Source organism: Lactuca sativa, chromosome 7, assembly GCF_002870075.4.
Source record: "Lactuca sativa cultivar Salinas chromosome 7, Lsat_Salinas_v11, whole genome shotgun sequence".
NCBI lineage: Eukaryota > Viridiplantae > Streptophyta > Magnoliopsida > Asterales > Asteraceae > Lactuca > Lactuca sativa.
Window position 1 is genome coordinate 56,022,349 of NC_056629.2, and position 14,112 is coordinate 56,036,460.

General features: G+C 35.6%; 1 protein-coding gene across 1 annotated transcript; it reads left to right on the plus strand.

The window, feature by feature from the left end:
* Positions 1-2,700: 2,700 nt before the first annotated feature.
* Positions 2,701-7,135, plus strand: LOC111883841 (glutathione hydrolase 3). Its single transcript, XM_023880168.3, has 7 exons — positions 2,701-2,879; positions 3,319-3,656; positions 4,575-5,093; positions 5,308-5,543; positions 6,077-6,341; positions 6,420-6,557; positions 6,727-7,135. Exons 1-7 carry the CDS (start codon positions 2,768-2,770, stop codon positions 6,988-6,990), a joined length of 1,872 nt encoding a protein of 623 aa, XP_023735936.1. The 5' UTR covers positions 2,701-2,767; the 3' UTR covers positions 6,991-7,135.
* The last annotated feature ends 6,977 nt before the right edge of the window (positions 7,136-14,112 follow it).

A 14,112-nucleotide genomic window follows, 5' to 3' on the forward strand; every position in this document is an offset into this window, starting at 1 on the left:
CCCAAACTCCAAAAATGATGTTCTACTTCCATGAAAAGGGCTAGATCTCATGCATGAACCCATTAAGACATTCAAGATGGAGACTTTACTGCTTATAGGACCCTTTTAGCTCTGAGGGTGGCAACCCTAAGCTCACAAATGAGATTTCACCATAAAGGTCCATTCTGGGGGACCAAAATGACTCCAAAACCAAACTACACTAGATCTAAGCGTTCTTAGGTAAATTTATGAACTTTATACCTCCAAAGAGTCCCAAAGGATGATGTTATCCCAGATCTATGAGCTCCAACTTCCCAAGTTCTTCCTTGCTAACTTCTTCTTTTCCTCCTCCAAGCTTACACCACCAAAATGAGCTTCTTAAGGTTAAAACCAAACAAGAATAATGGGATGAGGCGTTCTAGGTTATCTCTGAGGTTGGGGGACAGATAAGGAGGATAAGGTTTGAGCCATTAAGTTCTTTATATAGAGGTTGACCCTAAAATTAGGGTTTCTGGACACTGGACATACGCTGGGTGTACGCCAAAAACACCCGCGACCATTTCCTTTTATACGCTGGGTGTAACCCGACTTATGCTAGGCATACCCACGTGCCTCCCACTTTGCATGCATGGTCCTTCCTTGTCATTTATTTCCATTAGGGGCATTTCGCCAATAACTTCAAAGAGTCATAAATCCTTCATTCTAAGTCCGTTTCCGACGAACTTTATATCCACAAAAGGTGGCGGGAAGCCCTACGCTCCTATCGACACCTCCAAGTCCAAAACTTTCCGGATGAAACCCGGGACCCATAAAAGACCGAATCGCCCCTACCCTTTGGTTTCCGAGACCCCAACCGAGTACTTTCAAACAGGATGTTACAAACTGTGTCATTGGCAGCGATGGACTTCGTGCCTATTCCTTAGGACAATCTTTAGGAATGAAAACCCTGTATACTTATCAGGTTTCCCAACCTGACCCACTCAGTTTATTTGTATCACAGGTATTGATACGAAGATACTTTACACTGAGAGATTAAAGGAGATATGGATCATTAGTGTAAATGAATGTAAGGTTTTTTTATGCATATGTTTATGTATTGATGATGACATCCCAAAGTTTTGATATAAACAAAATAAATTTTTTGGAAATGCTTTGATAATATATTTATCATGTTTTTCTGGGAACAAATTCCACAATATTATTCTTTAAAAAGGATACTCCGATTTTGAAATAAAGCATAAACAAATCGGTCTTTTCTGGCCATGAAAATAGGGATGTCACAATAACTCACCAACAATTTTTGTTAACGTATTTTTAAATGCACGTATTCTCAGGAAATTATAAACTAGATTTCAAGCCTCATAAGTTATGGAATAACCTATTTTTCCTTGTCTTTTGTTGTTATCCAACCTGTTCAGGCCTTTTGTTTATGTTAATTTACGTTCTGCTGAACTTGTTTTGTAAATTTTGTTTTCAAAATTCTTATCGATGAAACCTTTGTAATACGATATTTGAAAGTATGTAACATTATATAAGTTTTTGTATTGTTCATTGTATGTTTGTTAATTGTGATCCAACATCGACGTCGCACCCTCGATGCTTCTGCCGCGGTCCGGTGTATGATAGACACCGATGACGGTGCACATGTGACTAAACGCTAGCTGACGAATATCGATGGCAGCACACATATAAGGAGGCGATGTTTGCTTAGAGGCTACGATGGCGGATTGGATTCAATGATGACGATTACTTGCAGGGGACGAAATCGATGGTGTGAAGGGGACGATGACGACTTTAGATGTACCTCTGGAATTTTGACTTCACATGGGAGGTGAAGATTTCAGATGCAGATAGAGAAACAAGAAGGAAGATTTAGGTTAACTCTAGTTAAAATGGGGTGTCGGGGTGGGTAAGGGTGAGGTACCACTACATTTTTTAAATATTATAATCAAGGTTGTAAAAAAACACTCATCATTAGCTAGTCGGTGAATGGAGGTTAAAGGATTAATTGGCTAGGCGTGGATTATTAGGGACCCTTAATGGATAATTAATAAAATTAAATATGACTAATATCATAACAAAACTCATAAATACCACTAATATCATAACAAAATAGGTTAATATCATTAATACAACACTACTCATTCATCAAATCGTTTCTATTGAGATAACACTTCTTCAAAGTGTTAAAGTTTCATCGTGGGCTACTGCTTCGCTCATTGTATAGGCATATATTAATCGATAAACACCTTCTAGTCGGTTGGGTAGCGCCTAGAAAGTAATCAAAGATTAATCGGAATCTATGCGAGATTTTTACGACACCGATTATAATTAATAAAAAATTAAAAATCCAAAAAGAAAATAAACAACAACAATATAGTCTTTTCAAGTCTCACAAGAGATAAACGTACATATTTAAACTAACGAATGATAAAACATGTAATTTTTAACCAAACAAAGATCGATTCGAATTGATTTTTGAAAATAAAAACCCAACTTAATTGTTAAACAAGACGTTCGTGTAATTTACACAAATATTAGATATATATACAACCTAAAAACTATATTACCTTGCTAAATTATTTTTTATTTGAAAAATTAGCATTAGATTACATGTATAAAAGTACAGTAATTTTTTATTATAAATATAGAAAAACTAAAATATTAAAAAACTCCCCACGTTGCATTATCGTGGGAAAAACAGGTAACTTTTTTATTGGTATTGAGCCAAGCTCGATATCACTTGTCAACTACCACCAAAATATCACCGGTTTAGAGTGAGAGAAAAATGGGGGAACAGAGCATAGAAACTCCATTTTTGAAAGCAGCAGAAGATTGCAAAAGCAGGAACAGATGGAGAACAGCAATTTGGTTCTTCATTTCACTTACAGCCCTAATTTGTATGTTTTTCTCGTTTAATTTGATTGCTTTACGATATGCCTTTTTCTTAATCCAACAATCGAACTCTGATTAACTTTGATTCAACGAATTTCACCATGATCACGATGGTAGTGGCTATGAGACTGCTACTTCTTATCAACTTCAATTCGTAATCAAATAGTAGTGTAGACGAGATGAATCGGATTTTCAGAACTCGAAATCTGTTGATTTATTAGAGTTCCTAAGCCAATTCTTCAAAAATCTAAACGAGTTGACTTGTTTTTTCATTTGAGCTGAGGTTGAGTGTAGAATGTTCTAATCTGAGGTTGAGTGTAGTATATTCTAAGTAAAGGAACCAATCATGTCTATGAAAAATATAATTTCCTACTTGTAGTTAAATACGAGCTGATCATTAGTAGTACTCTATGCATTAACAGTGGTACAAATCCTTTCTTTCAGTTATCTGCTTCGCATCGAGTCTAGATTGGAGAGTACAAGTAGACGATGCGTTGAAAGGACATAAAGCAACCAATAAGGTACAATCGAGCGATGAAGTTGAGTCATGGAAAGCAGTGGTTGCTGCCGATGATGCCCGGTGTTCGGAGATTGGTGCATCCGTTCTTAACGACGGAGGTCATGCCGTCGATGCTGCGGTGGCGGTTGCTCTGTGCGGTGGCGTTGTGAATCCGATGGCTAGTGGTATTGGTGGTGGTGGGTTTATGGTTGTTCGATCTGCAGATACGTCGGAAACCCTCGCGTTTGATTTCAGGGAAACTGCTCCGGCGGCTTCCACGCAGGTTAGTATCTCCTTTCTCTCCGGCGGAAACAACCATATAAATTTCTTAGACTTAATCGCCCATAAAAGAATTAACTATTTTTCTGTCATCAATTTGACTATATTAAAAGTTTATTATGGAAGATTTCATATTGTTTAATCGTTTTTCTCACGTTAATTTCATTAGATACGGGTTATTATATTTCAAGGGTATTGAAAAATATATCTTTGATTTCTATCAATGATCATATAAAAAAACAGTATGACACGTAATACGAGCGAATCATTTCATTTTTTATTGATTAAAATATTATTTAATATTATTAAAATATAAATTTAGTCACACCACTGACACCACATCTTAAAATCGTTTTTCATTGTACTTTACTACACTTTAATTAAGGATTTTTTTTTATTATTATTATTTTTTTATTTTTAAGACTAAATAAATAAAACTATCAACCACGATATTCTTTGTAAAAGAAGTTACAGACTATAAATGATGATAGTAACAACTTTTAGAATTTTTGTATTTCAACGAGAAATACAACAAAAGTTTTAAATGATCTAGCTACATATATTTATCATTTTAATTTTAAATAAAAAGCATAAAAACAAACTAACTATTCTATTTTTTTAAAGTAAATTAAATTCTTGATCCCTTTAATATTGATCATTTTGGCCTCGAAAAATTGTTCTTTTGTAATTTTCTTTCTTATTTAAGATTTTTATAATGGTTTGTCTTTCCAAGTAAAATTACGTACTTTTGTCCAAAATATATAACCATCTCACTTGGGTCAATTTTAAAAAACGTTATAAAAATCTTAAATTAAAAACCATAATTTCAACTATATTAAGGACCCAAAAATAAAAATTCAAGCAACAAAAATATAATTTACCTTTATTACTATTGACCCATGACTCTCTAGTTTCTACACAGAACATGTATCAAAACGACATAACAACCAAATATTCCGGACCACTATCCATGGGTATACCCGGTGAGGTGGCGGGTCTACACAAAGCATGGTTAAAACACGGTCGATTACCCTGGAACTCATTATTCCAACCCGCTATCCACCTAGCCAAACACGGGTTTCAAGTCGCTCCATATCTAGCCAATTCAATCTCAAGCAATTCCGATTCAATCAAAAAAGACCCAGGACTACGATCCGTGTTTGCGCCAGGTGGCAACCTTTTACAGGCTGGTGACACGTGCTATAATATTGAACTTGGTTTGAGCTTGGAAGCCATAGCAGAAGGAGGTCCCGATGCGTTGTATGATGGTGTGGTTGGTGAGAAGTTGGTTGATGATGTTCAGTCTGCAGGCGGGATTTTGACTATGGAGGATTTAAGAAATTACGAAGTCAAAGTTACGAATGCTGTTGAGGTTAATACAATGGGGTTTACTATTTTTGGTATGCCACCTCCATCAGGTGGTACACTCGGGATAGCTCTGGTGAGTTGTTTCATTCAACTCCACTACAAATACAGTACTGCGTTATTAATTATTAATAACATAGTACTGCATGCATTCAGGATCTAAAAATCTTTGATCCTTTTGTTGTTAGGATAGAACAAAAGTTCTATCCTAACTAAATTTGCAATATATGGAAAAGACATAAATATCTTTTTATCATAATAACTTGGTCATGATGTTGCTTAAAACACAGGTTTTAAATATTTTGAACGCCTTTGAGAACACAAACGATGCTAAAGGAGCATTGGGTTTACACCGATTAATTGAAGCACTAAAACATATGTTTGCTTTACGGATGAATTTGGGAGACCCGGATTTTGTGGATATAAGTAAAACCGCATCACAAATGCTTTCCCCTTCATTTGCTAAAAAAATTCAAAAAAGAATTCTCGACAACACTACTTTCCCTTCGGAATATTACTTGCCCAGGTACATTATTATTTACATTTTTGTTCCTTGAGTATATCAATTTATTTTATTTTAGCCCCAAAAAGTATTTTCTAGCAATTTTATCATTTTTTGTCATGAACCATATTAAATAATTATTTTTTGTCGCAAAGCATAATTGATTTTTGCAAATTTGGTCCTATAAATATAGTCATTTAGTTGTAACAGGGACCAAAAATGTCACAATGACCTCAAATGAGGACCAAAACTGTAACATAAAACTTTTTTGGAAAACATTTTTAAAAAAAATCAAAACTCCAAGGACCAAAAATATAATTTACTCAGAATCACAATTCAGTACTTTTTTAGAGTAAAATCACAAATTCCTATCGTACAAAATATAATTTACTCAAAATAAACAATATAATATACTTAAGAATGACTTCTAAAAGATTTCAAAACTGGACCAAACTTGTAACTTTGATTAAAGCAAAGGGGCTAAATTTGTAATTGTTTTCTGAAAATTATTGCTTTTGATCTAAAATCGATTGCTACTTGTACATTTAACACACTAGGTGGAGTCAAATTGAAGACCAAGGTACAAGTCATTTTTGCATAGTGGATGCAGATAGAAACGCCGTATCAATGACCACCACCGTGAACTACCCATTTGGTGGCGGTGTTTTATCTCCGGCGACCGGAATTGTGTTAAACAATGAAATGGGTGATTTTTCAGTGCCTACAGAAATCTCATCCGACAGCCTCCCGCCTTCCCCTACAAATTTTATTAAACCTAACAAGAGGCCATTGTCTTCCATGACTCCAGTCATCGTCACCAAGGTAAAAATAAATAAATAATAATCAAATGTTTGACTTTATGTTGACTCTAAAAAGTCAAAATTTGACTTTTTTAAACAGGGTGGTCAATTGGTTGGGGTGATTGGAGGGAGTGGTGGGATGTATATAATTCCAGCTGTTTTAGAGGTGTTCCTTAATCATTTTGTATTAGGAATGGAGCCTTTAAATGCTGTTCAATCTCCAAGAGTTTACCACAAGGTATTGTTTTTTTTTTCTTTTGAGTATTTATATTTTTGGTCCCTGAGTATAGCTGATTTTTGCAATTTTGGTCATAAAATGTTTTTTCTTACAGTTTTGGTCCTTATTCGAGATATTATTTTTCTTGTTAAAGTGTGATCTATTTATTTATTTTTTGTGTTGAATGTAGTTGGTACCGAATGTGGTGTACTATGAGAATTGGACAGTGATTGATGGTGATCATATCGAGTTATCAGATGAAAGAAAAGAATTTTTAAAAGAAAGAGGACATGTATTACAACCAAAATCAGGGGGTGCTGTGTGTCAATTAATTGTTCAGAATTTAAAGAAAAAAAAATTATTTTATAATAAAAATGATAATAAAGAGGTTTTGAGAGGGATGCTTACGGCTGTGAGTGATCCAAGGAAAGATGGTAGGCCGGCTGCTTGCTGACGTCATCAACCTGTTCTTGTGACAATGTAAAATTATAGATATTGAAGGAAAAAAAAAGTGACATTTTCCACTAAGGTATGTTAGTAATATTGATTATTGTCATGTCATTTTCATGATGAATTAATTGCTGTGTATTATTGGTTAAGTGGAATTGTTTTTTTTTTTTTTTTTTTTTTTTTTCATGCCTTTACTTTTGTTCGATGTGGTGTATGATGAGAGAGCGTATACGCAAGAGCTAAAAGAAGATGGGAAAATTGTCACATTAATTTTATCAATCAACTTTTTGATTGATTGGAAGTTGGAATCCTATAAATAGCACCACGTTTTATATCACTTTTCCTATAGAATAATTGCATAAAAATTTGTATCTAATGCAAAATGACCATAGATAATACTGTCACTAAATGCAAGAATATTATAGCATATTGGGGATAACCAAATGCTTCATCACTTGATCCTACGATCTACAAAAATCAAATTCTCGTCATCTTTTGGAAATTTGATCTCTTAGAAAATGATACCATGTATCTATATAAGTGGAGCCAGAACTTAAGGTAACATAGGTCCATTTTATTAATTAATATAATATAATAAAAATTGAAAAAATAATATTTAACTAACCCATGAAACTGTTGCTGTTTATGGCAAAGAAAGTAGGGTGAATTTGGATAGAAAGCTCGACTCGTGGGTGTCAAATGAAGAACTCTCTAATTTAAAAAAAAAAAACAAACAAACTTACTTATATGTATATATGTTGGGATCTATTTTCAAGTGGGGGTGCATGGACCCCTCTAGTTATACACTCATCCGCCACTCTCTATATGCTTGCTTCTTCCATAACGACTCTTTGCAAAAGGCAAAAAATATGACATTAGACCTAGTTTCTTCATTTCAATCTTATTAACCTTAGACTTCTTAAACTCATAAATCATTCTAGGTACGGATGTCAAATAGTTCCGTGGGACCCTGAACCCGTGAGGCTCCGATCCCGAATGAAGAATATTTGTTTAAAAAATCAAGGACGGGGACGGGGGCAATGCTAACTCCCGTTTTAGTTTTGGGGGCGGGGGCAGGGGTGGGTAGTCCCGTCCCGAACCCCCAATGAGGACCCCGTTAATATATTATTTATATTAATATATATTAATTATAAAAATATAATAAATAATATCAATGATTTTGAACTTCCAAAATTCAATTAAATATCATGTTTTTAAGTTTATAGTATAACGTTTTTAAGATGTTATAATATTTTTATTTTAAATATATACATTTATGCTATAAATAACTATTTTTATCCGAAATGGTTTCTTTTAGCTCAAAAAATAACTTCTTTTAGTCTAAACAACACCTTCGTTCACCAAAAAAAATGTCAATCCAAATGGGGGCGGGGGCGGGGAGGAGGAGGCTAGAGATTTCGGGGGCAGGGGCGGGGGAACTGAAAAATTTCGGGGGTGGGGTCGGGGGATGCAATCCCCGCCCCGTTTGCCCCCGTTGACATCCCTAATTCTAGGATTGTTGAATGTAAATACCAAAGTATCAACATAAAAACAAAACAACAATATATCACCGAAATTATCACCTTTGTTCATACTCTTTTGCAGAAAAATGAATTGATGTATTTCTTCCATGCTAGCACTTGACCTTATTTTCTAACCGTGTTAGTCAGATGCAAGTTCTAGAAACCATAAGAATCATTTGTATCAAAATATTTATATAAGGACTATTTGTGGTACTTTTCGCCAATCATATGAACCATTTGTGAAATTTTGTATAGTTAACTTTTGTTAATATCATTTTAATTGTGTTTTGGAGTGATTTTTTTTATGATAATTTAACACTTTTTATGAAGTGGTGTATTTTGGAGTCATTTATCTTGTAAAATAATGAAGTTTTCACTACTCCTAAAGATGCATTGTGTATCTTTTTTTTCTGGAGTCATTAGAATTGTTTTTTTTTTTGAGTCATTGGTTTTATTATAAGTTGGGTTTGTTTGTGTCGATGGGTTGGGGATATGCCCATATTCTAAAAGGGATGAGATTTAATTCCATCTCTTTCATTGATCAATATAGCAAGCACACACATACATGTGACCATAAATTCAGATTAACGGTGGTTCTATGTAATCTTAAATATACCATGTTTGAGTCTTCTTGTGCATATCATATTTTAAATGTAGTTTCTTGAGTTACCTATCTAACCATAAATTCAGATTAACGATGGTTCTATGTAATCTTAAATAAAACTTTTGAGGCATGCCACCTCAAGAATTATATTATATTCAGTAGGATGTCATAGAATGAAATAATACTATAAAGTATGATTTATATGGATTTATTTTATTGCTTTCAATACTGTTACATCAAGGTACATAAATATGAATCAAGGAAAAACCAACAAACATGTTATCAACTAAACAAAAACATTGTCATCCAATGTGGTTGTTAGCTAATATTTTGGTTAATAGTACCATACCAATTGATTAATAATGGTACGATAACAATACAATATTTTAAATACCATGATACCACCATACCAATCAGTCCATTATATATATATATATATATATATATATATATATATATATATATATATATAGAGAGAGAGAGAGAGAGAGAGAGATGGAGAGTTAGGTTCATATGTGGATGAACATTTATTATGCGAACGTGTGTACAGTGTTATTTTGTGAGAATAACTAAAAAAATATGTTTTTTGGTAATGTGAATACGTGAAACCTAACATAGCCATTGTCATTATCATGCATTCTCACTAATTAAATTTTCTATAAGGGTATTATGAACCTTTTTATGATTATCATAATGTCAGAATGTGTTCTCGATAATCATGTTCTGTAAGAATGAGATTGGGTGAAAAATGATAAGTGAGAACAAAAATGAATAAGATTTAGCGGGAATGCACCATAATGACAATAGTTGTGTCAGGTTGAACATATTCACATTACCAAACAATCTATTCCTTATTCAATCTCATAGAATAGGATTGTTCACATACGTCCGCACAATAGATGTAACACCCCGGTGTTCAGGTACTTTTAAATTTATCCTTATAATATTAATTCATGACATTTTGGTCCCTGTAGTGGAAGGAAGTAGCCATGAGAAGCCCTAATGGAAAAACCGTAATTTGGATGGAATGGGAGTACACCATGTGTACGTGTGTACGCTTAGCGTAAATCAACGTACGTTAGCCTAATTTTTAGGGTTGACCCCTACCTAATCCCCTTTATAACCCTATTTCCCTCACCCTTATAGCCTCCGCCCTCCTTGAGTCGATCTTGCAAGTCCTAGCCCTTGTGTGAGTTGCACTTGAGTGTGTGTGTGTGTATGTTCTTGGTGTTGAAGAAAGAAGAAAGGATTCTTTGAGAAGCTTTGGTATGGGATTCAAGCTTGTAGATATGGGATTTTCATCTCTTTGGGAAGCTCTAGAAGGTATAAAGTCTTAAACTTTACTTGCATTTCTTAGAGATCTAGCCATATGAAGTTTTATGAGTTTTGTCCATTTTTCTTGGACTTAATGAGTAAATGCTACTCTAAGACCAAAGGAGCTGCCTTTTCAGAAGATTTGAGTTGTGTTAAGTCATAAAAATGTTTTCTTGATTCATTTAGTGCTTGCATGCAAAGTGTAGAGATCTTTAGTGGTTAAGATCAACTAAGAGATTAGTTTTAGGTCTCAATGATGCATGCATAACCATAAAGTTGGAAACTTGATGGTTAAGAGCACCTTCTTGGACTTGGATCTGGATTTTGGACGTTTTGGGCCACCTTTTTGGGCTTAGATGCTTGGGCCCTTATTGTACCATCTGAGTATTTGTGTTTTCGACTAAGTGAAGTGATGGACTTTAGGGTAAGTCCCAAGTAGGATTTTAGGGCCCAATTTGGAAAATTAGGCTGAATTTGGGCCTTGAGTGATTTCTTACTTTTGGGCCTTTTTGGATCAAGATTTGGGCATAGGAATTAGCCCAACTAGGGAAAGGGTAAAGTGGCCTCTTACCCTAATTATCAACTAATAGCTAAGGATTGTAATCCAATTATTAATTGGATGATTATTTTATTGTGATAGCGTGAGGATTTTAGTGAGCCAGCAGTTGGAGACTTTCTTTGTGATTCAACAATGTGAGGAGAGGTTTCCTCACTGTACTTATGGGTCGAAGGCACCAAGGCTGACTGTAACACCCGAAAAATTTAAGCCAATTTAAGCTTTTAAAAACATTTCAAATCCATTAAACATTACAAACTTGTTTTCAAAATGTATCATATTAGAGTATCCCAGAAATAAATTCATAAAAGGTGAGGAGCTGTACGATCACGCCTTTGCCTTGCCACGATCCCCTGAAGTACCTGAAACAATAAAATGAAAATGTAAGCCCGAAAGCTTAGTAAGTTACCCCCAAAATACCGATACACATACACTCCACATAACGATATCAACAATATCATATCATAACAAACTGAACAGAACAACATGCAATGGGTCTACAACTTTACAGACTGGATTATCCCCTGGGCCCACAATGTGAGTCTGGATTGCCTTATGGGCCCTACAACTCACATCTGGCTTGCCATCGAGCCCACAATATGAGTCTCCCTTAGCCCGTAACTGGAATGATCCTGGGTTTGTTGGCTACCGCACGAAGCAGTTTCACCTCAACCCATCCTACATAACATATCCACATATAGCATAACCACTGAGCATGCAGATAATCATATAACAACACAGGTAGTCCTACAGATCTACCTAACTGGCATAACCACTAGCATGCAAAACTAACTTCATACTCAACATACTAACACTACTAGAATAACATATCCAATGGACCGGCCTTGGTGCCTTAGACCCCTTAGTATAGTGAGGTAACTCACCTGGCATTGCTGAAGTCCCGCAGATAAAACTCCAACTGTTGGTTGACAGGTTCCTGAACTGTCAACATCAAACAATATCCAATTAATAATTGGGTTCCAAGCCCAAAGTCCAACTCACACTACAAAAACCCATAAGTCAAATAATAGGCCAAAGCCCAACATATGGCCCAACTTTCCAAATTGGGCCCATACCTCTACATGGTCTTTAATTAAGGCCCATCCAATTATTCCAATCCAATTCCCATGGCCCAATATCACATGATCATAAAGGCCCAATTATGCCCCATCTATGGCCTAATTTTCCAAATTAGGCCCAAGTCCTCACATGGGCCTTATCCTAAAGCCCATCTAATTACTTTGGTCCATTAACTTGTTCTTGGATGGCCCACCAATAGTCCAATCGCCAAAGCCAAATAGGAAGGCCCAATTCAAGTCCCGAGTGAGATTAGGGCTTTCACATGAAATGATGATTAGGGTTAAGTGTTTCTTACTTAACTCATTAAGGACTTAATCCATTAAGTCTATTATTGCCTTAAGCTAGTTTGCTAATGATTATCAATTATTATTTTAGGTTTAATAATTAATTCTCGTGTGTGTCCCAAATGATTCCCACGATTAGGGTTTTATGCCCTTAGGGTTTTCCAAACCCCAATTAGGGTTTTCCAACCCAATACTAGCCCATTAGTCCATTAGTTGGGCTTGTAGGTCACATTGGCCTTATTGGCCCATTAGGGCTTCTTTGGGCCCATTAGAGTTTCCTTGATTCCACATTGTCCAAACATCCCCCAAACGAGGTCCAAACGCAATCAAAGTACACCGCCACCCGACACGGCAGCCGGTTGTGGCAACCACTACCCTACGGTGGTGGTTTAGACTTTTCTTTCATTATTCCATTTTGTTACAAATTACAATACCATCCACTTATCACACACACAAACACTAATAATATACACTCACTAATAAACACACACACACACAAACACCTCGTGGTGGCCGATGGGGTATATGGCGACAGCCACCACCTTACGGTGGTGGTGGGTTCTTCTTTTTTGTTTTCCGGCTATACCTCACCATCACGCAACAGAAAAACACACCCATACACACATGCAAAGTTACATTCAACATAATGGAACGCAATACACACACACACACGTAACCATAGCCACTGCCGACGGTGGCAGCGACGTCAATGGGAACCAGAGGGTGGTCTCGGGGCAGTGGCGGCGTAGCAGTCAACGGAGGTTCCGGCACACGACAACAACAACTCCGGTGGTTCACGACCCACCTTCACTCTTCGTTCTGCCTCCAGCCTTTGGTAGATCTCTCAGATGCCGATTACGTTCCCGGTAGTGGTGTCGCTATGATGGTAGAATAATGGGTGGCAGATGAGGTTTTTTCATGGTGGTGAAGGAGGCTTGAACGGCAGTAGCTACACCCATGTGTGGTGGTCGTCGGCAATGGAACAGTGGAACGATACGTGCTTGCCAGCAACAGGGTCCGTCGGTAGGGATGAGTTATAAAACCGAAAAACCGGACCAGAACCGGAATCGGACCGGGACCAGAACCGATATAACTGGAAAATGTTTAAACGGTCCGGGTATTGGGTTCCAAATTTAGTCTTATCCGGGTTCCGGGTATTTCGGGTACACGTCCAATGGGTCCGGGTATTCCGGGTAAAAAAATCGGAAACGGTTTTTGGAACCGGATATGTAAAAAAACCGGAACCAGGTTTAATGGACCGGAATCGATTTTTGTATGTGTTATAAAGTTTTTATATAGGAAATATAAATAAATATGTAAAAAAGCTTATAAAATGATGGGTATTTTATCATAATCTGTATAAGTTTTAAAAAATGAATATACTAGGAATATATTTTTGGTATAGAAATTTGTATAAAAAATAGTGTCGGTTAAAGATGAAATATTATTTATACATTTTTGATTTAAATAAAATGGATATAGGATTGAAGATGGTTGTTTATCATAATCTCAATTTGCATATGAGGTCTTATAATAATAATAAAAAAGAGAAAACATTGAAGTAATGGAAAACTCATAGAGATGAAGCATGACATTCATCTAACAAAATCTCAGTCTATCTCCCATTCCCCTTTCTGATGAACTTTATTTGTAAGAACCATAATTTATATGTAATATTAATATTAGATAAATGGTTATAAGTTTGGTTTTATATGTTAAACAATGGTTTAATTAAAAAGGGTGATTTCGTCATTTGTAGGAAATT